At 46.4% G+C, this 23902-nt stretch overlaps 1 protein-coding gene across 7 annotated transcripts in view; it reads left to right on the top strand.

Moving 5' to 3' along the window:
• LOC137429642 (catenin delta-2) overlaps window positions 1-23902 on the top strand; it is a 580920-nt gene that overhangs the window by 396334 nt on the left and 160684 nt on the right. For all 7 annotated transcript variants that reach the window (XM_068119734.2, XM_068119735.2, XM_068119736.2 and 4 more), the window contains one exon: window positions 8215-8428. In XM_068119734.2, the coding sequence (XP_067975835.2) occupies window positions 8215-8428 (214 nt within the window). The remainder of the gene's footprint in view (window positions 1-8214; window positions 8429-23902) is intronic.

Raw genomic sequence — 23902 nt, forward strand, 5'->3', positions numbered from 1 at the left:
CATGAATCTCTGCAACCGGTTGAAGAAAATCCCCCTTGCAACTCCTACACAAGGTGCATAAATGTTGACGAAATTGACAACAAATTCTTCAAACTTTGCTTTTATATGTAGCAACCGCCCCACACTGGCTTCCTTTACGACAAGTATTTCAGGTTTCCTCTTTGGTGAAAAGAGGGTAGCCACTCCACAAGATGTGTCCGTTAGGTGACTGAAAAAGGCCAAGCCTTCCCATTGGTTTTCCCATCGGGATGTAGCCTCTGGGGTCGTGTGGGTTTCCTGCAAAAAGGTTACTTCAAGTTTTTCCTTCACACAGAATGACAATACCTGGTGCACACGGAATGCATCCTTACAGCCATTGACATTCAATGATCCTATTCGTAAGTTTGATGTCATTATTGTATTGAGAGTTTTGTTTCTGTGAAATTCATCCTCCTAAACGAATTTATATTCAGGCCCGTAACTCAACAACTTTGCTAGAAACTTCCTGACTCGGGCTTGTTCGGCCGAGCCTGAAGTCCTTGTTTTATGTCCCTCTCTCCTTAGTGCATACAAGGAATGCACTAGCAAGTCATAATCTTTCCACCGTTTCAGCGCATTTTCCACTTTCTTCCTGCTATGCAAGCTTTGTTCCAGGAACTCGAGTATCTCCTGGCTGGGAATGCAGGAATGGCGTCCTGCCGGTAGGTCTGTCTCTAAACCAGTCAGTGACCCTTGATAGTCTTCACCATCACCAATACTTTCCTCATCATCGCTGTCTGGAGGTTCAAGATCCTTCTCCTTTGGTGTACTTGTACAATGTGTCAAGTCTTCTGCCATGTCGTCTCTCAAGGCTGACTTGGCATAATCTTCTGGCGCAGAGGAACGCTCCTTTCGCTCTGATGCGGCGGACGTTGCTACACCTGTGGGAATGGATGCCTCCTCCTCAGTTGGTATAGGAGATCCAACCTTTTGGGGTCGTAAAATAGAGATGTGCTCAACTATTCCCCTTTCTGCGCCAACAGTGAGTGAAGTGACATCACCTGAGATGTCGGTCAGTGCCAGCAACTTTATTGATGCTTGTGTGTCTGGTTCCCTCTCTCTGTCTGTCCCACCGATGAATGCTACTTCAGAATCCTTTGAAACTTCGGTGTTAATCCTTCGGTTCAGAACTGCTCTTGTAGATGTTTCAATCCCTGGTTTATTTTGAAGCTTCGTTGCAGTTGTTATTATTGGATGCATTTTCTCAGGAGCCAACATCACAGTATCGTTTGGCCCTGTCAAGTCAGATACCTCTAGGTTGTTTGTCTTTACCGTGCTGGGTTTACTACCTGACGGTCTCCCTTCCTGTTCATTCTTCAAACTGTCTTTGGGTGGATCTGAGAGAGAAGACTCTCCATATCCTGTCGTTTGATGAATAGTTTCCTCTTCTTCTTCTTCTTCCATTTCTTCAGATTGGGTTACCACTCTTTTCTCCTTCAGAATACTAGGCTTTACAAATCCCTTTGACACATTACTTCCAGTGTCATCCTCAATTGTACCAGGGTGTTCCGTGGTCCCATCCTCTGCGGGTTCTGATTTCCTCTTCTGTGCTCTCTTTGCCTTCCCTGCTCCCACTGCCTGCCATTGATTTATGGCAGCAGAAGAGTTGGGATGAGAAGCTGGTATAGAACTTTCTTGAGGGTCCACTGCCCTCGAGCACAAAGGAGCAACCGCCTCTCTTAGGTTACCTTCAGTGACGCTGGGATCCTCTCGAGGCTGATCTGGACGTTGAGGAGCTGCAACCTCTTTAATGATGGTGGGGCAGTCTGCTCTCCTGTGATCCTTCGCTTTACATACAAAACAACGGGGTTCGTTTGTCATATAAAACACCCTGTAATTCTTTCCGTCAAAAGGAATAACAAACGACCCCTCACATTCAGCATCCTTTCCCAATTCAATGGATACTTGTCTTTTAAAAGACCAGACATGTTGTAGGGAGGGCTCATGACAGCCCAAAGACACAGGCTTGATGGGTGATCTCAACACTCCCAGTCGTTCCAGGAAAGGCACCACGACATTGTCAGGCACGTAAGGAGGTATATTAGATATAATTATCCTTGTACCAAGACTTGAGAGCGGCTCGACTTGTACAAAGAGTCCTCCCACACTAATCCCTTTCTCAATGGCTTTGTTTGCTGCAGCCTCTGAGTTTAGAAAGAACACAGCTTGTCCATACATTTTCGAGGCTGCAACTATCGTTGCTGGATCAACCACACTAGCGAGTGCGTTCACATAGGCCTCTATTTGGGTGATTTGTCCCAACTCGCATTTCACCCCGTGCTTCCTTGTTAACGCCTTAAACGGGTGGGCAGGGCGGTTCCCACCTGCACCAGAGGTAGTAGCGGCCATTTTTGCCCACGTACCATCCAGAGGCATGATTGCTATTAACGGTATATTTCCCGTCAAATGAAAATGGGGAAAAAAAAAAATCAATGAGCTCGTTCGCGAGCCTCTGCTTATTTTAGCACGTCCGGACCGGTATGCTAATGATTTGCTCAAAAGGATAATCAAACGCGCGTTGAGCAAATAACTTATCGGCTTAATCGCCAAAACTATGCAAATTTAGCACAGAAAGTCAAGGGTCATTAAGCAAAAACAATGAAGTCAAACAGTTTGTGATACGCCACAAATCGGGCACGGCAAATCTAGTCCCACACGGGTGCGGCCGCACGCCGCGGCTAGGCCCGAACACAAAGGGCTAATAACTCAAACGGGACGTCAAAGTAAAGTAACAAAATGAACCAACTCGGTTCAAATAACCCAAATAAACCAAAAATACAAACGAAAACGGAGGAGGATGAGGAGGAAATGTCGAAAATAGCACGGCTCGAGGAGCAGCAAAATGGCGTGGCGTGGCGTAGTAGTAGTAGTAGTAGTAGTAGTAGTAGTAGTAGTAGTAGTAGTAGTAGTAGTAGAAGTAGAAATGGTAGTAGTTGTAGTAGTAGTAGTAGAAGAAGAAATGGTAGTAGTTGTAGTAGTAGTTGTAGTTGTAGTAGTAGAAGAAGAAATGGTAGTAGTAGTAGTAGTAGAAGAAGAAATGGTAGTAGTAATAGGAGAAGAAGAAATGGTAGTAGTAATAGGAGAAGGGCAATGGTAGTAGTAGTAAGTAGAAGAAGAGAAGAAGAAATGGTAGTAGTAGTAGTAGTAGTAGTAGTAGTAGAAGAAGAAATGGTAGTAGTAGTAGTAGTAGAAGAAGAAATGGTAGTAGTAGTAGTAGTAGTAGAAGAAGAAATGGTAGTAGTAATAGGAGAAGAAGAAATGGTAGTAGTAATAGGAGAAGAAGAAATGGTAGTAGTAATAGGAGAAGAAGAAATGGTAGTAGTAATAGGAGAAGAAGAAATGGTAGTAGTAATAGGAGAAGAAGAAATGGTAGTAGTAATAGGAGAAGAAGAAATGGTAGTAGTAATAGGAGAAGAAGAAATGGTAGTAGTAATAGGAGAAGAAGAAATGGTAGTAGTAATAGGAGAAGAAGAAATGGTAGTAGTAATAGGAGAAGAAATGGTAGTAGTAGTAGTAGTAGTAGAGGAAGAAATGGTAGTAGTAGTAAGTAGAAGAAGAGAGAGAAGAAATGGTAGTAGTAGTAGTAGTAGTAGTAGAAGAAGAAATGGTAGTAGTAGTAGTAGTAGAAGAAGAAATGGTAGTAGTAATAGGAGCAGAAGAAATGGTAGTAGTAATAGGAGAAGAAGAAATGGTAGTAGTAATAGGAGAAGAAGAAATGGTAGTAGTAATAGGAGAAGAAGAAATGGTAGTAGTAATAGGAGAAGAAGAAATGGTAGTAGTAATAGGAGAAGAAGAAATGGTAGTAGTAATAGGAGAAGAAGCAATGGTAGTAGTAATAGGAGAAGAAACAATGGTAGTAGTAATAGGAGAAGAAGAAATGGTAGTAGTAATAGGAGAAGAAGAAATGGTAGTAGTAATAGGAGAAGAAGCGATGGTAGTAGTAATAGGAGAAGAAGAAATGGTAGTAGTAATAGGAGAAGAAGAAATGGTAGTAGTAATAGGAGAAGAAATGGTAGTAGTAGTAGTAGTAGTAGTAGTAGTAGAAGGGAAAAGGTAGTAGTAGTAAGTAGAAGAAGAAGAAGAAGAAATGGTAGTAGTAGTAGTAGTAGTAGAAGAAATGGTAGTAGTAGTAGTAGTAGAAGAAGAAATGGTAGTAGTAATAGGAGAAGAAGAAATGGTAGTAGTAATAGGAGAAGAAGAAATGGTAGTAGTAATAGGAGAAGAAGAAATGGTAGTAGTAATAGGAGAAGAAATGGTAGTAGTAGTAGTAATAGAAGAAGAAATGGTAGTAGTAATAGGAGAAGAAGAAATGGTAGTAGTAATAGGAGAAGAAGAAATGGTAGTAGTAATAGAAGAAGAAACGGTAGTAGTAATAGAAGAAGAAACGGTAGTAGTAGTAGTAGTAGAAGAAATGGTAGTAGTAATAGTAGTAGAAGAAGAAATGGTAGTAGTAGTAGTAGTAGTAGTAGAGAAATGGTAGTAGTAGTAGTAGTAGTAGTAGAAGAAATGGTAGTAGTAGTAGTAGAAGAAATGGTAGTAGTAGTAGAAATGGTGGTAGTAGTAGTAGAAGAAATGGTAGTAGTAGTATAAGAAATGGTAGTAGTAGAGGTAATGGTAGTAGTAGTAGTAGTAGTAGAAGTAATGGTAGTAGTAGAAGTAGTAGAAGAAGAAGTGGTAGTAGTAGTAGTAGTAGAAGTAATGGTAGTAGTAGTAGTAGAAGAAGAAATGGTAGTAGTAGTAGTAGAAGAAATGGTAGTAGTAGTAGTAGTAGTAGTAGTAGTAGTAGAAGAAGAAATGGTAGTAGTAGTAGAAATGGTAGTAGTAGTAGTATAATAAATGGTAGTAGTAGTAGTAGAAGAAGAAATGGTAGTAGTAATAGGAGAAGAAATGGGAGTAGTAGTAATAGAAGAAGAAATGGTGGTAGTAGTAGTAGTAGTAGTAGCAGAAATGGTAGTAGTAGTAGAAGAAGAAGAAATGGTAGTAGTAATAGAAGAAGAAATGGTAGTAGTAATAGGAGAAGAAGAAATGGTAGTAGTAATAGGAGAAGAAGAAATGGTAGTAGTAATAGAAGAAGAAACGGTAGTAGTAATAGAAGAAGAAACGGTAGTAGTAGTAGTAGTAGTAGTAGTAGTAGTAGAAGAAATGGTAGTAGTAATAGTAGTAGAAGAAGAAATGGTAGTAGTAGTAGTAGTAGTAGAGAAATGGTAGTAGTAGTAGTAGTAGTAGTAGAAGAAATGGTAGTAGTAGTAGTAGAAGAAATGGTAGTAGTAGTAGAAATGGTGGTAGTAGTAGTAGAAGAAATGGTAGTAGTAGTATAAGAAATGGTAGTAGTAGAGGTAATGGTAGTAGTAGTAGTAGTAGTAGAAGTAATGGTAGTAGTAGAAGTAGTAGAAGAAGAAGTGGTAGTAGTAGTAGTAGTAGAAGAAATGGTAGTAGTAGTAGTAGAAGAAGAAATGGTAGTAGTAGTAGTAGTAGTAGTAGTAGTAGTAGTAGAAGAAATGGTAGTAGTAGTAGTAGTAGAAGAAATGGTAGTAGTAGTAGAAATGGTAGTAGTAGTAGTATAATAAATGGTAGTAGTAGTAGTAGAAGAAGAAATGGTAGTAGTAATAGGAGAAGAAATGGGAGTAGTAGTAATAGAAGAAGAAATGGTAGTAGTAATAGGAGAAGAAATGGTAGTAGTAGTAGAAGAAGAAGAAATGGTAGTAGTAATAGGAGAAGAAATGGGAGTAGTGGTAGTAGTAGTAGTAGTAGTAGTAGTAGGAGGAGAAGAAATGGTAGTAGTAGTAATATAGTAGTAGTAGAAGAAGAATGGATGGTAATAATGGTTGTCGAAGAAGAAATACTAATAGTTTAATTTTTATATGTGGGAAAATTACATGCCCAGACCAGGAATCAAACCCAGGTCCTCTGGAAAACCGTGCCAGTGCTCTGCCATCTGAGCCATCTGGGCGACCCTGACCGAGCATGCAATTTTCCCACACATATGATTGCCACTCTCTTTCCGTCAATGCTTCCGGGGCACTCGCTGCCGACCATAGGAGCACCAACGGCCTGAACACGTGAGGGTCTTCCTCCAATGGGGGACGAACCCATGTCCTCTATTATAAACACCAATGGGGGCATCGTGATGCAATTAAATTAATGAACAGGATTATAAATAGTTACATTTATATATGTGGGAAAATGCCCTGCAAGTGCCCCAGGTCAAAATCCCATCACTGGTTCACAAGTTATTATGGTAACAAGATTTTCACCCAATGACCTGTGACCTTGATCTTTGACCTGTGGACCCAAAATCGAATCAGTTCATCATTACATCATTATACATAACTGTACCAAGTTTGACATCGAACCATTCAGCCAGTCTCGAGTTATTGCGGAAACGAAAAGCTAGCACAGATGGACGGACAACTGGACGGACAACCCAAAAATATAATGCCTCTGGTGACTTCGTCGACGGAGGCATAAAAAAAAAAACTTTTCAAATCACAATCTCGTGAGATTCCATCATCTTGCGATTTTTCAGTAAAAATAGCCGTTCAGTGAGCTGAATGATAAAAAAAAACATGACGTAATTAATAATGGAAACAAGAATGACCGCACTGTGGTCACACTCTGCGACACAAAATATATATTTTTCGCCTCCTCTGTCCACTCAACTCTCTCATCATTGCTGTTGAACAAAAATCGACTCCCAATGAGAAACACAACAGCTACAACAACAACCATGTGTAGCTCTTGTGGAGCTGCGACATGTCACAGGTAAAAACAATATACAACTGTAACTCCTCAGACCCTTATAATGATGTAGGTTTTATGTATGGTCCCTGGTTCAGTAGTTTAAGAGAAAAATGTTTGGATAGACAGACGGAGAAACAAAAAACAAACAGAATAAACTTATTATTATATAGGACTAGCAGAAGTACCTGGCGTTGCCGGGCGGGGGAGGCGGAGGGGAGGAGGGGAGGGGATGGAGGGAAGGAGAGGGGGAGGGAGGGGGAAGGGGGGGAGGCAGGAGAGGAAGGGAGTTCATTTATATGCTGGTGGGTGAATGTGGCATTCATACCGTTTCTGCGTTAAGTGTGACGCCGAACAGGAAGAAGAAGAAGCCGTACTACCAACTTCGTACACTTCCTTTTTTAGTTTTTTGGAATGAATTTACTACTATAATTCAGCTTTTACTCATGGCCGTAGACGATTGACTACTATAATTCAGCTCAGCTTTTAATTGAGAAATGGGCCCAGCCCGGCCCAGGCGGCCTCGACGGGCCTCGCCACCCTGCCTATAACCTTCCCGGGGCCTGTCCCGACATTTTTGGTTCTTTTTGAATTAATTTACTACCATAATTCAGTTTTTACTCGCGGCCGTAGAAGATTGACCACTATAATTCAGCTCAGCTTTTAATTGCGAAATGGGCCCGGCCGAGGTGGGCCTCGACCGGTCTCGCCACCTAGCCTAAAACCTTCTCGGGGCCCTTCCCGACATTTTTTGTATTGGAGGTTTCCTCCTATCTTTCACCGTTCAGGAGATTAGCTTGCGCAGACAAACAAACAAAAACTTTCTTTTATATATATAATAATAAATAATAATAATAATATCGAAGAAGAAGATAGGTAAATAGAAGAAGATAGATAGAAGATAGAAGATAGATAGACAGAAGATAGATGTCAAGAAGAAGAAGAGAAGCTACAACAACTACAAGATGCTACAAGATGCTACAACTACAAGATGCTACAAGATGCTACAACTACAAGACTACAAGAAGCTACAAGATGTAGATCAGATTGGCAGTGTCCATATGTTTATACCTCTCCCACCCCCCCCCCCTTCACATGCCTCCCCCCCTTCACATGCCTCCCCCCCTTCACATGCCTCCCCCCCAAAGCCCTCTCCCTCCCACAGATCTCTCGATGTCTCCATGTCTCTCGGTCCCTGCTCTCAAATGTTGTGTTTGTGTCCTTCCCCCTCTCTCCCCATCTTGTCTACCGCTCCCGATGTTATTTGTTTTATGTGTCTGTTTGTCTTTCTGTGTGATTAATGTTCGCTCTTTCACGAGCCTCGATCTTGTATACAAAAAAAAAAAAAAAAAAAAAGAAGAGGAAGAAAAAAAGAATAAGAAACTAATATTAGTCAAGTACACTAACTTGGCATCCTAGTCCTACTATTAACACAGTCAATTGTCCTTTCCTGTCCAGGTGCGAAAACTGGGGGGGATTCCTCTGCTTGTGGATTTGATGGACCACCGTGCAAGTGAGGTTCAGCGCTGTGCATGTGGTGCACTTCGAAACCTCGTCTACGGTCGTGTCAACGATGCCAACAAACTGGCCATCAAGGGATGCGCCGGAGTGCCAGCCCTGGCTCGCCTTCTACGGAAAAGCGGGGACGCTGAAACACGTGAACTTGTCACAGGTCAGGTCTCATAACTATTTCTCGAATACATATTAGTTTTGGAATTCCTCATCAATCTATCATGTTTTATTTCAAAACTTTATCCACTTTGTCCCTCCACCTTACATGATTATTTCATTGCTCATTTATATTTTTAATGACATGCAAGAGTCGTCAAATGAAAAAAAAAATTTTTTTAGTTTGCTATTTTTAATATGAAACAGGTAAAGCCGAGAAATAAACAAAACCCATTAGAATTACCCTTTATAATTACTCTTCATAATTACCCTTTTATAACCCTCTAGAATTATCCTTTAGAACTCTCTAGAATTACACTTTGGAAATACCCTTTAGAACTCTCTAGAATTACCCTTTATAATTACTCTTCATAATTACCCTTTTATAACCCTCTAGAAATACCCTTTAGAACTCTCTAGAATTACCCTTTATAATTACTCTTCATAATTACCCTTTTATAACCCTCTAGAAATACCCTTTAGAACTCTCTAGAATTACCCTTTATAATTACTCTTCATAATTACCCTTTTATAACCCTCTAGAAATACCCTTTAGAACTCTCTAGAATTACACTTTGGAAATACCCTTTAGAACCCATTATAATTACACTTTAGAATTACTCTTTTTTTTGTTATGTAGAAGGCTCCAGGCACAGACTATGTCGTCCTCAACGAGGCCAGGCCAAATAAAAGAGCTGCATTGATAGAGAAAAGTAAAGAAGGAGAGAATCGTCTAAGAGTTTTTGAGAAAGCAGAGAATCTGCTTTTTGAAAAGGCGAAGATCATAAGTGTTAGGAAAGACATGTGAAGGTGAAGAGTTCCAGAGTTTGGCAGTGGAGGGGAAGAAACAAACATCATAACGGCCCACCCTTGAGTTGCCAATGGCCACACAATAATCATGAGATGTCGTGGCTTGTCGAGTAATCCGTGGTCTCGCTAATGGTGGAGGCACACAAGCAGCAAGTTCTTGGGAGCAAAAACCGAAGTAATATCTGTAAAAAAAGAAAGAGAGCCAACTTTGTGACGTAATTTGAGCGGGTCAAGTTTTGAGATCAGATTGGGAGAGTTGATAAGTCAAATTACTTTTAATTCAATTCTGTCCAGCAAGTATGTGGCGCTAGAACCTCCCCAGATGTGAGAGCAGTACTCTATACAAGGACGAATCAATCCTTGATATTGTTGAAGCATCGGTTGAGAGGAGAAGAATCTTCGACATCTGAACAGGACTCCCAGTTTCTTCGAGGAAGATTTAGCTATTTGTGTAATGTGTGGATTCCAGGATAGATTTGAAGTTAGGGTAATACCTCGTAGGTTTATTGTATCACATGGTTTAATTGTGGAACTTTCAAAGGAGATTGGAGAGATGAGAGGAGTTTTGGAGAGAGATATGGGAAGAAATTGAGTTTTAGAAGCATTAAACTTAACCTGGTTACATTTGCCCCACTGGGAAATCTTGTCCAAATCTGAATTTAAAGAGGTGTCTGTGATGAAACGAGATGTAGATCAATTGAGGGACGATGGGGCAGATGGGGAAAACATGGAGGAATGCAATGTTGAGTCATCAGTATATGAGTGCATTTGGTTATTTGTAGAAGAAAGAAGGTCATTGATAAAAAGAAGGAAGAGTGTTGGAGACAGAACAGAACCCTGAGGAACACCGCTGTTGATAGGGAAGGAGGGAGATGTTGAGCCATGGACAATTACAGAGATAGAGCGGTCAGAGAGAAAGCTCGATATGAGAGAGCAGAGTGAAGGAGGAAAGCCGAAAGTGGGAAGCTTGGATATCAGACCCTGATGCCAAACTCTGTCAAAGCTTTTGAGATATCAAGGCCTACAACAAAGGATTCCCCAAAATCTCTCAGAGAAGAGGCCCAGACATTCGTAATGTAAGAAAGGATATCACCGGTAGATCTTGCCTTGCGAAAGCCATATTGATGGTCAGATAGAAGACTGTGGGATTCAAGATGCTTGAGGAAATGGTTATTGAGAAGACATTCAAAGACTTTGGAAATAGTAGAAGTTAGAGCAATAGGACGGTAGTTGGAAGGGTTTGAACGATCACCCTTCTTTAAAATAGGCTGCACTAAGGCATGTTTCCAGGAAAGAAGAAAAGTTTGGGTTTTTAAACAAAAACGAAACAAACGAGCAAGCCCGGGTGCAAGTTCTGAAGCACACTCCTTCAAGACACAAGGAGGAATGCCATCTTGTCCGTATGCCTTGCTTGTGTCCAGAGAGAGGAGTACTTTTTTGACTGCATGGAAAGAGATTATAGGGAGGGGCATAGGATTGGTAAGGGGTGAATCAGAGGGAGATGGAATGTTGGAGTCATCCAGAGTGGAATTAGAGGAGAAATGAGAACCAAAAAGAGTTGCTTTGTCAGTCGAAGAAACAGCTATAGTACCATCAGAACGGAACAGTGAAGGAAAGGTAGAGCGACAGAAGTTGTTGGAGATACTTTTGGCTAATGACCAGAAAGATCTATTAGTGGAAGAAGATGAGAGGTTGTCACATTTCTTTTGGATAAAGGAATGTTTCACCTCACGAATAACATGTTTGCAATGGTTTCTAGCAGATATGAAGGCTGAATGTGAGTCAGAGGAAGAAGAGTTTTTCCATGTCCGATATGCCGCATCTCCTGCACGAATGGCAGCAGAGCAGGAATTATTGAACCAAGAGTTGGTAGCAGAGGTAAACCTGAAAGAGACGGGGATATAAGCCTCCATTCCTGCAACAATAACCTCAGCTATACGTTCAGCAGAGATAGAGGCATCGGCCGAGGAGAGGCAGTAGTCTTTCCAGGGAAAGTCAGAAAAGAAGTTTTGTAAACCAGTCCAGTCAGCGCTATTGAAATGCCAATACTGGCGTTTAGTCGGAACAGTTGCCGAAGGAGTGGTGGTACGTAAAGTGACGTTCACACGATTGTGGTCAGAAGAACCAATTGGAGGTGAGATTGTGTAGTTGTAACACAACGGATTAGAGGTAAAGAACAAATCCGAAGTATTGGACGAGTGGTCATGAAGATATGGAATATGGGTAGGGTGGGTGATAATTTGTTCCAAATCATTGAGAATGGAAAATGTAAGAGCTTCAACTCCCCCAACATCCGTGTGGGATGATTTCAACCACTCCCTGTGGTGTACATTGAAGTCTCCTAAATAGAGGAATTCTGCTTGAGAGTGTTCGGATGTCATGGTCTCATGGCAGGAATTAAGATAGTCAAAGAAAGCTGTGAAGTTTGTAGAGTCGGGAGAGCAGTAAGTGAAACAGAGAAAAACAGTGATGGTCGGGAGACAAATCTTAATCCAGATGACATCAAAGTTTGGAGATTTGAGGTCCACAAGGCGTACAGCAGGCGTGTTGATGTTGGAGTAGACACACACTCCTCCTTTGAAGCAGAATCGTGAGTGAAGGTTGTAGTTTGAAATGTCAAAGGAGTTAAGAAGAACGTCGTGTGACAATTGGGTCTCTGAGAGAAGCAATATGTTGGGGGAGTAACTTGCAAGATTATATTCAACAGAGGAAAGATTTGAAGAAAGACCACAAATGTTGGTGAAATGAATTGAAAAAGTGTCACGTTCATTCAACAGGCAAGGGTCTTGGGAGGGACCGATACTACTACTGCCTGAGCCCCCCCCCCCCCCCCCCTCTCGTTGGTAGCAGAGACAGACAGGTCACCGGAGATTCTTCGCACCCCATAATGCCGGGAACAAGGGGCCATTAACTTTTCAGACTTTTTAATATTTAGTTGGGCAATGTGAGGAAATAAGAGGAAAGAGAAGTAAAGAGAGAATGTAAAGGTGAGGAGTGAAAATGAGTAAGAAAAGTGTATGATGTTTGATTGCAAGAGAGAGAGATTAAAGCTAGCCTGGTAGCTATAGTTTGAGTGACACAGAAAGAAAATTCAGCAATCCTGACATGGAGAGTGTAAGATGGTTCCGGGCACCACTTTAACGCTCCTAAGTCCGAACGGTAGTACCACTCTGAACGGATGCTGCCTTCAACCTACTACCTAAGGAACCGGTCCAACCGGATGAGTGTTTTTTTGGAGACACCATCTCCGAAAGCCATGGTCCCATAGAGCCTGCGTTGGTATACGATGGTCTACGATGGTAGCATCGTGGAGCATCGTGGAGCCGATCCTGCATCGACGTACGATTTTGTGGCCATCGTAGGTTGGAAAATCATCTTTTGAAATGTTCAAAAGATGGTCTATGATGGTCCACGATCCTACAATCGTAGACCATCGTATGACAACGTACGACAATCCTGCGAGGACGCAGGATCATCCTGCGTCTTGGTGCGTCCTCGTAGCTACTTTGGGGGTAGCTACTTTGGGGGTATATAAACCCCAGCCATCACTTCATCATCATCAGTTCATGCCGACTAGTTCAGAGTGATCGTGGGCCATCGTAGGCTTGGGCCATCGTAGCCCATCGTATACCAATGCAGGCTCTATGGGACCGTGGCTTTACTGGATGGCCGTTGGCTCCCAGAGGGAGCTCATCCGGCCTTTGACAGGTATTGTTTTTATCCTTTTATAACCCTCTAAATTTATAATTACTCCCGCCAGGGAGTAATGCATCCGATCGTGTCCGTGTGTGTGTGTTCGTGTGTTTGTGAATATCTGGAAAAGATATCTGGAAGATATCTGGAAAAGTTTTGAACGGGTTTGGATGAAAGTTGGTGGGATGATTGCCCTTGGGCTAAGGAAGAATTGATTAGTTTTTGGTGAAGCTCAGGATATTATTCCGGATCCAGGAATTTTTGAAGGATTGTTTACCATTGGAAGATAGGGCTCATTTTTTTTTAACATTATCTTCTATATATTCTATATTTAACATTGTGATATGAAAATAGTTTTCATATTTGTTGTAAATGTAGTTTAAACTCGTGGTTATACGTCAGAGCGGTGTATTTTGTTAGCAGCGTCGTCTTCAAGGTTCTTTTTTTTCTTTCTAATAAAGATATTCTGTCATTTTAAAACCACCAAAGTGTGTATTCGGTCTCCCCGTTTCATAAAATGTATCGTTTGATACGTATAATGCTTTAAAACTGTTTTTTTATTTTTTTGTTTTTTTTACCTCAGAAGAGATCAACATTTACCTCAGCGAATGTCAATCGCGGTGTCAGTATTTGATGAACTTATAAAGACTTAGGTGACTTATAAGTGTGACCAGCATGTGCATGGGATTCTTCCCAGAAGAACGAGTGGTCGCATTAGCCTGTACGACTTAAAATGAGCGAGTTTTGTTTTCACGTTTGGGCCAGTTTTACATGTTGTATTTGGAATGAAACGAACGTTTTTCAAGGCTTACAATTTTATTTTGAAGTCACACATGCCTCAAAATACACTCACATATAGAATTGAGCGCTGAATCCGAAAATGTAAGTGAAATTGCCTTGTTTTTTTTAACATTATCTTCTATATATTCTAAATATATATCTGTGCAGTGTCTGTCTTGTGTTGTCACTGAACTACTCCCTCAAACTTTTGTGAAATCGTACTATTTCAACTTGACCCACGGCGGGAGTATGCGCTCTACTGAGTGGCGTTCTAGTTATCCTTTTATAACCCTCTAGAATTACAATTTAGAACCCTCCAGAATTACCCTTTGGAATTACCCTTTGGAAATACCCTTTAGAAATACCCTTTACAAACCATTAGAATTACCCTTTCGAATTAGCCTTCAGAATTACCCTTTAGAATTACCCTTTGGAAATACCCATTAGAATTACCCTTTGGAAATACCCTTTAGAAATACCCTTTAGAAACCATTAGAATTGCTCTTAAGAACTCATAAGAAGTACGTACCCTTTAGAATGACCCTTTGGAATTGCCCTATAGAAATACCCTTTAGAATTACCCTTTGAAACTACCCTTAAGAATTACCCGATGGAAATACTCTTTAGAAATACCCTTTGTAACCCATAAGAATTACCCTTTAGAATTACCCTTTATAACCCTTTAGAATTGCCCTTTGGAAGCCATTAAAATTACCATTTAGAACTCTTTATAATTACCTTTTAGAACCCTCTAGAACCCTTTCGAATTACTCTTTATAATTACCCTTTAGAACCCTCTATAATTACCCCTTGGAACCTAGAATTACACTTTCGTAACCTTTAGAATTTAACACGGTGGGTTAGAAAGGTTTTTCGTCTTAATTTTTGACGGACATAAGGACATAGCTAAAGTGGCTTCACAGCTTAAAAAATGCGAGTCTATAAATTCAGACGATGTGAGCTGTGTAGTAATTTAATAATCGCTTATAATTTCAATGAATATACTCATGCAAATTTAAATTGCATTTGTTGTGACTGCTGGATGATGATCTGCTTACCCATATTCCTTTTTTCTTCTCACACAGCGAACTTTAGAAATTGTCTTTGCACCATCGTACTCTATACCAGGTCAAAATACTTGAAAACATTTTTTAATACTTAATCTACACTGCAAGCATAAACAGTGCCGACAGAAAGTCTATGCCGCCTTTTCAAAATTTTCACCTTTTATTGCCTTATAGCCTGGAATTAAAATGCATTCAATCGGAATTTTTCAACCTTTATTTACACATCGTAACCCACAACTTCCAAGCGAAAAACAAATTCTACAAATTTCAGAAAATTGATTAAAAATGCAAAAATAGAATATCTTGATAAGTGTTTTTGGTTGGATAAGTGATAAGATAAGGGAGTGTAGACTTTATATAGGCACTGTATATATATATGTATATGTTGTTGGTGAAATTGTTGACCACAATGTATATATATATTGAAGGAGCTGTGCTCCAACTCGAATCGAAAGAATGGACGCGACAAAAAGCTGGAATTCGTCCGAGTTTCTTTATTGTATCAAATCAACTCGGGTTTTTTTTTGTTTGTTTGTTTTTGTTGTTTTTTTGTATACTGAATCGAGGCTCGTGAAAGAGCTAACATTTATTTCACAAACAAATCAACCAGACAAACAAAATATACAAAAAGAGGGAGCGGAAGACAAGATGGGGAGAGAAGGGGAAGCACACAACCACAACATTTGAGAGCAGGGAGAAGTGTGGGAGGGAGAGGGCTTGGGGGCAGGAGGCGTGGGAAGGGGAGGGGGAGGGGGGGGGGGGGGAGAGGTATAAAACACAAGGGGACCGAAATTAGCGGGGGTAGAAAAGATCAAGGTTTTGGATGGGGGAGGATAAGAGATGGTGGTGAACAGCTGTTTTAAAGACCTGGAGGGTGGAGTGGGATTGAAGAGAGTGAGGGAGTTTGTTCCAGATGCGGGAGAAAAGAGGAATGAAGGAGTGAAGGTGAGCAGAAAGTCTTGATTTTGGCAGTTTAACCATAAGAGGGATGCAGGCAGATCTTGTGCGACCTGTAGGAATATTTGGGGGACAGAGCCCAGAGAGGGCTGGGGGGGCAAGGCCAGAGAGGAGTCGGTAGAAGACGGAAAGACCACCAACCTGCCTGCGGTGAGTGAGTGAAAGGCCCTTGGAGTTAGCTTCATCGCGGGAGATTCCAATGATTCTGAACGCTTTGGTTTCAACAGCATGAAGACGGGCTAGGTGTGAGGCAGGAGCACCAGACCAGAGGGGAGAGCAGTATTCCATAGAGCTGCGGATGAAAGCCTTGTATGTGGTGAGGAGCTTAGGTGTGCCAAGGAAGGACCGCACGACGGAGGATGCCCAGTCGGCGACTGGCTTTGGAGGCCAGATTTGAAATGTGGTTTTCCCAGGAAAGGTCATGGCAAATAGTGAGACCCAAAAGCTTGAGTGACAGAACTTCTTGGAGAGGATTATTCAGAAAGTGGATGGGAGGGTTTTCCAGTCGGTCTTTTCGGAGAGACATCGTAAGAGTGTGAGATTTATCAGGATTGAAAGACATGTTCCATTTGTTTGCCCAGTCTGTGATTTTGTCCAGGTCTGCAGAGAGTGAGGAGGCTGCAGACTGCCGATCTGAGGGATGAGGAATGGAGCGAGAGAGAGTAGAGTCGTCAGCAAAGAGATAGAGAGGATTTTCAAGAGAGTCAGAGAGATCATTGATGAAGACCAGAAAAAGCACAGGGCCCAGAACACTACCTTGGGGAACTCCAGCCTGAACAGGAAGAGGAGATGAGAGAAACCCATTCAGGGCCACACATTGACTACGACCAGAGAGGAAGTCCGCCAGCCATGCGTGGAGATTTCCATGGATACCAAAGGAGGAGAGTTTGGTGAGTAGAGCAGGGTGCCAGACCGTATCGAAGGCACGTTAAAGGTCAAGGGAGACGGCTCTAATTTCCTGTTTGGCGTTGAGGACCTCCATCCATTGTTGAGAAAGCAGAAGCAGCATGTCCAGAGTAGAGTGACCAGGTCTGAAACCAAACTGATGATCAGAGATCAAGCCATTGGAGAAGAGGAAAGATTTCATATCTGAAGCAATGATGGATTCCATGACTTTGCTGATAATTGGGAGAAGGCTGATTGGTCTGTAGTTGCTGGGATCTGTTTTTGCACCTTTTTTGTGCAAAGCGGTGATGTTGGCTGATTTCCAAGCAGATGGCAGATGACCTTGAGCAAAAGAGAGGGTAAAGAGAACAGAAAGAGGGAGTGAAAGAGCGGAAGCACATGATTTTAGGACCTGTGGGCTGATGCCGTCATGACCAGTTGCAGAATCAGAGTCGAGGGTTGACAGAAACTTTTCCACCTTGTCAGGAGGAAAGGACACAGAGTCCAGGAGCAGCTGGGTACGACTGGGTACGGTGGGTACAGAGAGGGATGGGTTTGGGACACAAGATTTACAGGCAAACACAGAGTTGAGGCATTCAGCTTTTTCACGTGCGGAGTCAGCCGTTAAGCCGTTTGAGGTGAGGGAGGGGATGGAGGGGGAACAAACAGGGTTCCCCTGGGTTCAGGTTCAGGAAACAGGGTTCAGGGTACTCTGAAAAGCCCGTTTATCGGGCAGCATTATATACAAGCACTCGAATATCTCATGCCGGAGCGTTTGCCCTTAAAAGGCGCGACTGGGCGTGTCCGGGAGACCTGGGCGAGTCTGGACATGCCCGGGAACGGCGAGACTGGGTGTCGCCGGATGGGCCGGGCGTGCCTGGACATGCCCGGGAACGGCGAGACTGGGTGTCGCCGGACGGGCCGGGCGAGCCCGGGAAAGGCGAGTCCGGGCATGCCCGGGAAAGGCGAGACTGAGCGTCTCCGGGCGGTCTGGGCGAGCCCGGCACAGCGATCGCTTCGTGGTTGCGTCCTCGGCAGGTGTAAGGCGATTGTGTATGTTCAGCGGCAACCGCTACACACGCCCCCCCAGAAACGACTTGCACCGGCAGGGTCAATTTAAGGGGGGGTCCTGATGACCCGGCCGAAGCGACCCCTGGAGGGTCGTGGGGGGGGGGTCCGGTGTGGGGGTGGGTGGTCGAGCAGGAGGCACCGTGGACGGGGGGTGGCCTCGCCGCGGAGGAAGGGCCAACCGAGGTGGTTGGTCGATGTCCACGTGCGCCGGCTTGAGGCGGTCCACCGAAATCCGTTCCGACCTGCCGCCGACGTCGATGACGAAGGACTTGTCGTCCCGTCGCAGGACCCAGAAGGGTCCGTCATACGGCGGCCTGAGTGGCCCCCAGTGTGCGTCATGACGCACAAAAACGTACTCCGCTGTGCGAAGCGCTGGGGGGACGTAGGCCTGGGGGTCACCGTGGTGGGACGTTGGCACGGGGGCAAACCATCGGGCGGTCTCCTGGAGGTCCAAGCGCTGGCGAGCTGCGGACCAGGGACTGGTAGCGTCGGGCACGAATTCGCCCAGGACGCGTAGCGGCTGGCCGTAGACCAGCTCGGCGGTGGACGCCCGGAGGTCCTCCTTGGGGGCCGTGCGGAGGCCCAAAAGGACCCACGGTAGCCGGTCGGTCCAGCCGCCGTCCTGAAGGCCGGCCACGAGCGCGGCCTTCATGGAACGGTGGAACCGCTCGCACAACCCGTTGGCTTGGGGATGGTAGGCCGTGGTACGGTGGAGCCTGACCCCCAGGTTGCGGGCAACCTCGCCCCACAGCTCGGAGGTGAACTGCGGCCCGCGGTCCGAAGAGATGTCCGCCGGTGCGCCGAAACGGGCGACCCAGGTGGCGATGAAAGCCTGCGCCATGTCGGCGGTGGTGGTGGAGACGAGGGGAACGGCCTCCGGCCACCTGGTGGTCCTGTCCACCATGGTGAGCAGGTTTGTGAAACCCCGTAATGGGGGGAGGGGGCCCACCAGGTCCACGTTGACGTGGTCGAAACGCCGTTTGGGCACGGTGAAAGGTGCCAGCGGGGCCTGGGTGTGTTGGTGGACCTTGGCCTGTTGGCAGGCCGTGCAGGTGCTGGTCCAATCGCGGACATCCTGTCGAAGGCCGTGCCAGACGAATCGCGCCGACACCAGCTTCTGGGAAGCTTTGCGGCCCGGGTGGGAAAGGCCGTGGAGGGACGCGAAGATGCGGCTTTGCCAAGTAACGGGCACGATGGGGCGAGGCTGGCCTTGGGAGACGTCGCAGAGCAGGACAGTGTCCGCGAAGGGGACGTCGGCCAGGCGGAGGCCCGTGTCCGCCGCCCGGAGGGCTTGCACCGTGGTGTCGGTGGTCTGGTCAGCCGCCATAAGCGCGAAGTCCACGCCGAGGTGGACCGCGTTCGCGCTGGCCCGAGAAAGACAGTCGGCCACGGCATTGTCTTTGCCAGCGACGTGCCGGATGTCCGTGGTAAACTCCGACACGGCGGAGAGGTGGCGCTGCTGGCGGGCCGACCACGGCTCCGTGACTTTGGCCATTGCGTAAACCAACGGCTTGTGGTCGACGAAAGCCGTGAAGGGTCGGCCCTCCAGGAGGTGGCGGAAATGGCGAACGGCCAGGTGTAGACCGAGGAGCTCGCGGTCAAACGTGCTATATTTGAGCTTGTTCGGCCGGAGTTGCCGGCTGAAAAAAGCGAGTGGCTGACAAACCCCGTTCACCCATTGCTCATGTACGGTGCCCACCGCGTAGTCGGAGGCATCCGTGGTGAGGGCGAGGGCCCGCTTTGAGCTTCTAAATGCCGCGTCCATGGCTGCGGACCAGACGACGTCGTGTTTGGCCGGCTTGCCCCGGAGGGCTTCGTAGAGGGGCCGCATGAGCTGAGCAGTGCGGGGCACGAAGCGGTGATCGAAATTCACAATTCCGAGGAATTCCTGCAGGGCCTTGATGGAGCGGGGACGCGGAAACGCGGTGATGGCCTCAACCTTGGTAGGCAGCGGCACGGCCCCGTTCTTGGTGATGTGGTGGCCCAAAAAATCAACTGCCGTCGTGCCGAAGTGGCATTTGGCCGGGTTGACGATTAGGCCGTGCTCGCTGAGGCGCCCGAACAGTGTTCGGAGGTGGAGGAGGTGCTCGGCCCGGGACGCGCTGGCGACGAGGATGTCGTCCAGGTAGACGAAGAGGAACGGCAGGTCGTGCAGCACGCCGTCCATCAAGCGCTGGAACGCCTGAGCCGCGTTCTTGAGGCCAAATGGCATTCGAAGGAATTCGAATAAGCCGAACGGCGTGATGACGGCCGTTTTTGGGACGTCGGCCGGCCTGACAGGTACCTGGTGGTATCCCCGTATCAAATCGATCTTCGAAAAAATGACCCGTCCTGCCAAACGGGCGGAGAAGTCTTGAATGTGCGGGATCGGATACCTGTCGAGGATGGTAACGTCGTTAAGGCGGCGGTAGTCGCCACATGGGCGCCAGCCGCCCCCCGGCTTTGGTACGATGTGTAGTGGTGAAGCCCACGCGCTATCGGAGCGCCGCACGATGCCGAGGTGTTCCAAAGCGTCGAACTCGGCTTTGGCCACGGCGAGCTTGGCTGGGTCGAGGCGGCGGGCTCTGGCGTAGACCGGCGGGCCCGTGGTTGGTATGTGGTGCTCGATACCATGTCGTACCGCGACGGCCGAAAACGTCGGCCGCGTGAGGGCCGGGAACTCCGCAAGCAGGCGAGCAAACTCGCTCACCGCCGGGAGGGCGCATGCTAGCTCGGTCGGCGTGGAGCTGCTCAACGTGCATGCCAGGGAGCTGAAGGTCTCGGCGTTGACGAGGCGACGCCGTTTGACGTCAACCAGCAGCCCGTGTGCGCAGAGGAAGTCGGCGCCCAGCAGAGCCATGGGCATGCTTGCAGTCACAAAAGTCCAATGAAAGCGCTGGCTGCCGAAGCAGACGGTGACATTGCGCGGGCCGAAGGTGCGGATGGCCGATCCGTTGGCCGCCACCAAGGAGGGGCCGCAAACCACGGACTGCCTGTCCTGATCGGAGGTGGGTATGACGCTCAGTTGGGCGCCGGTGTCACACAGGAAGCGCCGTCCGGACGCTTTGTCCCTGATAAAAAGTAAGTTGCCCGTGTGGCCGGCGCTCATGGCTGGTAATGAACGCCGGCCCGGCCGTTTCCCGACTTGCCGAAAGTGCACGGGGGTCGGCATGTCCGGGCCTTTTGTCCGATCCTGGCATGGTAGTAACACCACGCCTGGTCAGGTGTAGGCCCCGGTCGTCGTGATGGATGCGGACGGCACGCCGTAGCGGCCGCCAATCGCGCCGGCAGTTCGGCCGCCGACCGTGCCGGGTGCCATGGGCATTGCTTCGGACGGCGGCGGGCTCCAGGTCGCTGCCCCGATGCGTTGGCCTGCCGAGGAGATCTTGTCAGCTTCCCTGGCGAGGGCGCGGGGATCCGTGATCTGCGTGCTTGCCAGCGCGAGGCGTACCTGGCTAGGCAGCTGACGGAGGAACAGCTCTTGAAAAAGAAAATCCGGGGCGTGCTCCCCGAGCAACGAGAGCATGTAATCCATTCGCTCGGACGGGCGCGTGTCGCCGAGCTTGGGCAGGTAGAGCAGGTGCCGTGCGCGTTCCGTCGATGAGAGGGCGAAAGCGTCGAGGAGGAGCTTCTTGATCGTGCTGTACTTGTCATCGGCTGGCGGGTGCTGGAGGAGGCTGAAGGCGCGGGCCGCGGTGGCTGAGTCGAGTGCTGCTACCACATGATGGAAGCGGGTGTCGTCGGCGGTGATGCCTCGCAGGGCGAACTGGGAGTCCGCCTGGGCAAACCAACCCGCCGCGTGAGCCTCCCAGAAGGTATGCAGTTTGAGGGCAACTGCCGTGTCCATGTCGGTAGGTCACCAATGAAGGAGCTGTGCTCCAACTCGAATCGAAAGAATGGACGTGACAAAAAGCTGGAATTCGTCCGAGTTTCTTTATTGCATCAAATCAACTCGGGTACTCTGAAAAGCCCGTTTATCGGGCAGCATTATATACAAGCACTCGAATATCTCATGCCGGAGCGTTTGCCCTTAAAAGGCGCGACTGGGCGTGTCCGGGAGACCTGGGCGAGTCTGGACATGCCCGGGAACGGCGAGACTGGGTGTCGCCGGACGGGCCGGGCGTGCCTGGACATGCCCGGGAACGGCGAGACTGGGTGTCGCCGGACGGGCCGGGCGAGCCCGGGAAAGGCGAGTCCGGGCATGCCCCGGAAAGGCGAGACTGAGCGTCTCCGGGCGGTCTGGGCGAGCCCGGCACAGCGATCGCGCCGTGGTTGCGTCCTCGGCAGGTGTAAGGCGATTGTGTATGTTCAGCGGCAACCGCTACAATATATATATTTATATATATATTATACTTAACCCTGAAATTATGTAGCTAAGGAATGAAATCAAACAAAATATTTACACGATATAGGTACATTACCTTCACAAAGTATTCACACCTCTTGACCTTTTCCAAAAAAAAGATTCTGTTGCAGCCTCAATTTAAAATGGATTAAATTGAGATTTTTCTTCGTCACTGATCTTCACATCATACCACATCAATGTTAGGCCGAGAAAAATATATTTCCGGGTTCTGGTTAGCGCGCGCATCGATTTTGACCCTGCGCATCAACAATTTTTTTTCTAATTTTGTATCGACGTTCGCGCACGGTTCTCCCCTACAAGACTGCGTTTAGTTTGTCCAAATCCAATCAGCCGTTCCAAAGATATGAGTAGTTTTGTGTGCCCTGACGTCATAAATCCAATCGGGAAGTTGCATGTGACGACATCGTCTTAGTCACGTGACCGCTTGGGTGGCAAAACATTGCTTCTGCCACCATACGTAATGGCGGCAATTTGAAACTCGTTTCACATATAAATTGCCCCCTACCCGATGGTAAAGAGTTGTTGTGCTGTCGGATGTACAGCCCGATTTCATAAGGGATCGGGCTTGTCATTCTACCGTTTTCCGGACGACACAACGCTAAAACGAATTAATGGCTGCCTTGAATGCAGCTCTCAGGTGAGAATATGGCTCATGAGGTTGTTACCTTCGCTCGCGAAGCGAAAAGCAGGATTAGGCATTTGGTTACGTACATGTGGAGTGCGTATGGCGTACGTGTGGCGTACTTGTGGTGTACGTGTGGAGTGTGTGTGGCATACGTGTGGTGTACTTGTGGAGTGTGTGTGGTGTACTTGTGGGTCCACACGGGTCCACAGGCAGATGACACAGCCTCAGTTTCTTGCAATACCGCTAAAACGCCTCAACGGGCAAGCTACGGGCGTAAACTGACAGGTCCGTCTGATCAAACGACAGCTTTCCCGCCATGTTGTTTATGCCACCCAAGATGGCGGCCGGAACCGGTTGCCATGGACGACGCTCACTCGATGCAAGGCCTCTGTCGGCTGGATATTGTCATTTGTTGAAACGAAGACGTTCTTTGTCGGGTTCGTGTGAAGCAAACAGAAGGCCGAAAGAGCTGCGGGTGGTCTCGTTAGTTAGGCCTGGATCCTATCTCGTCTGTCATGAAGTTGTAAGTGTCTGTGATAATATGGTGGACTGGGAGAAGAGATCGTGGGAGACCATCGGCCTGTTAGACCACTTGCGCATGTGCAGTGTTGACGCGATCGTCGCATTGGAATGTTTGACGGTATGGCGAGGCGATCTCGAGAACGAAATGGCAGTCTATAATATGCTTGAAGAACTTAATGATTTTCAGAATAAATACATTTTAAAATAACTTTAGCTTGTGTTCATTATTTACCAAAAAAAAGGCCTACAAGTCCCATTGGCTGTCTTTAATTTCTCTCTGGACGGCGCCACAGCAGATGAGGAGGACCGCAAGGCATGAGGACACAAAAAAAACCTCTATATGTGCAATCCCTGCTTTTCAAAAAAGAAAAAAAAAACCGCATTGCCACATCATTTCTGGAACTTTGGTCTGACCAGAGACCAGCAATATATTTTTTTTGGCCTTAAAGTGGAATTTTTTTTTACACATTTTTATTAAATAATTAAAAATGAAAAGCTTGAATGTCTTGTCAATAAGTATTGTTGCGTCACCGGCGATTAAGACCGCCTGATGATGGATAACCAAATTAGCTTTAACTCCTGAGGCGAGCAGCCACATATACACTACATGCCCAAAAGTATACAGACACCCCATCTAATTAGTGGATTCGGCTATTTCAGCCACACCAATTACTGACAGGTATATATAATTAATCAAGCACACAGCCATGCAATCTCCATAGA

This window comes from Myxine glutinosa, chromosome 6 (genome assembly GCF_964187855.1).
Source record: "Myxine glutinosa chromosome 6, kmMyxGlut1.1, whole genome shotgun sequence".
In the NCBI taxonomy this organism is placed as follows: Eukaryota; Metazoa; Chordata; class Myxini; order Myxiniformes; family Myxinidae; genus Myxine; species Myxine glutinosa.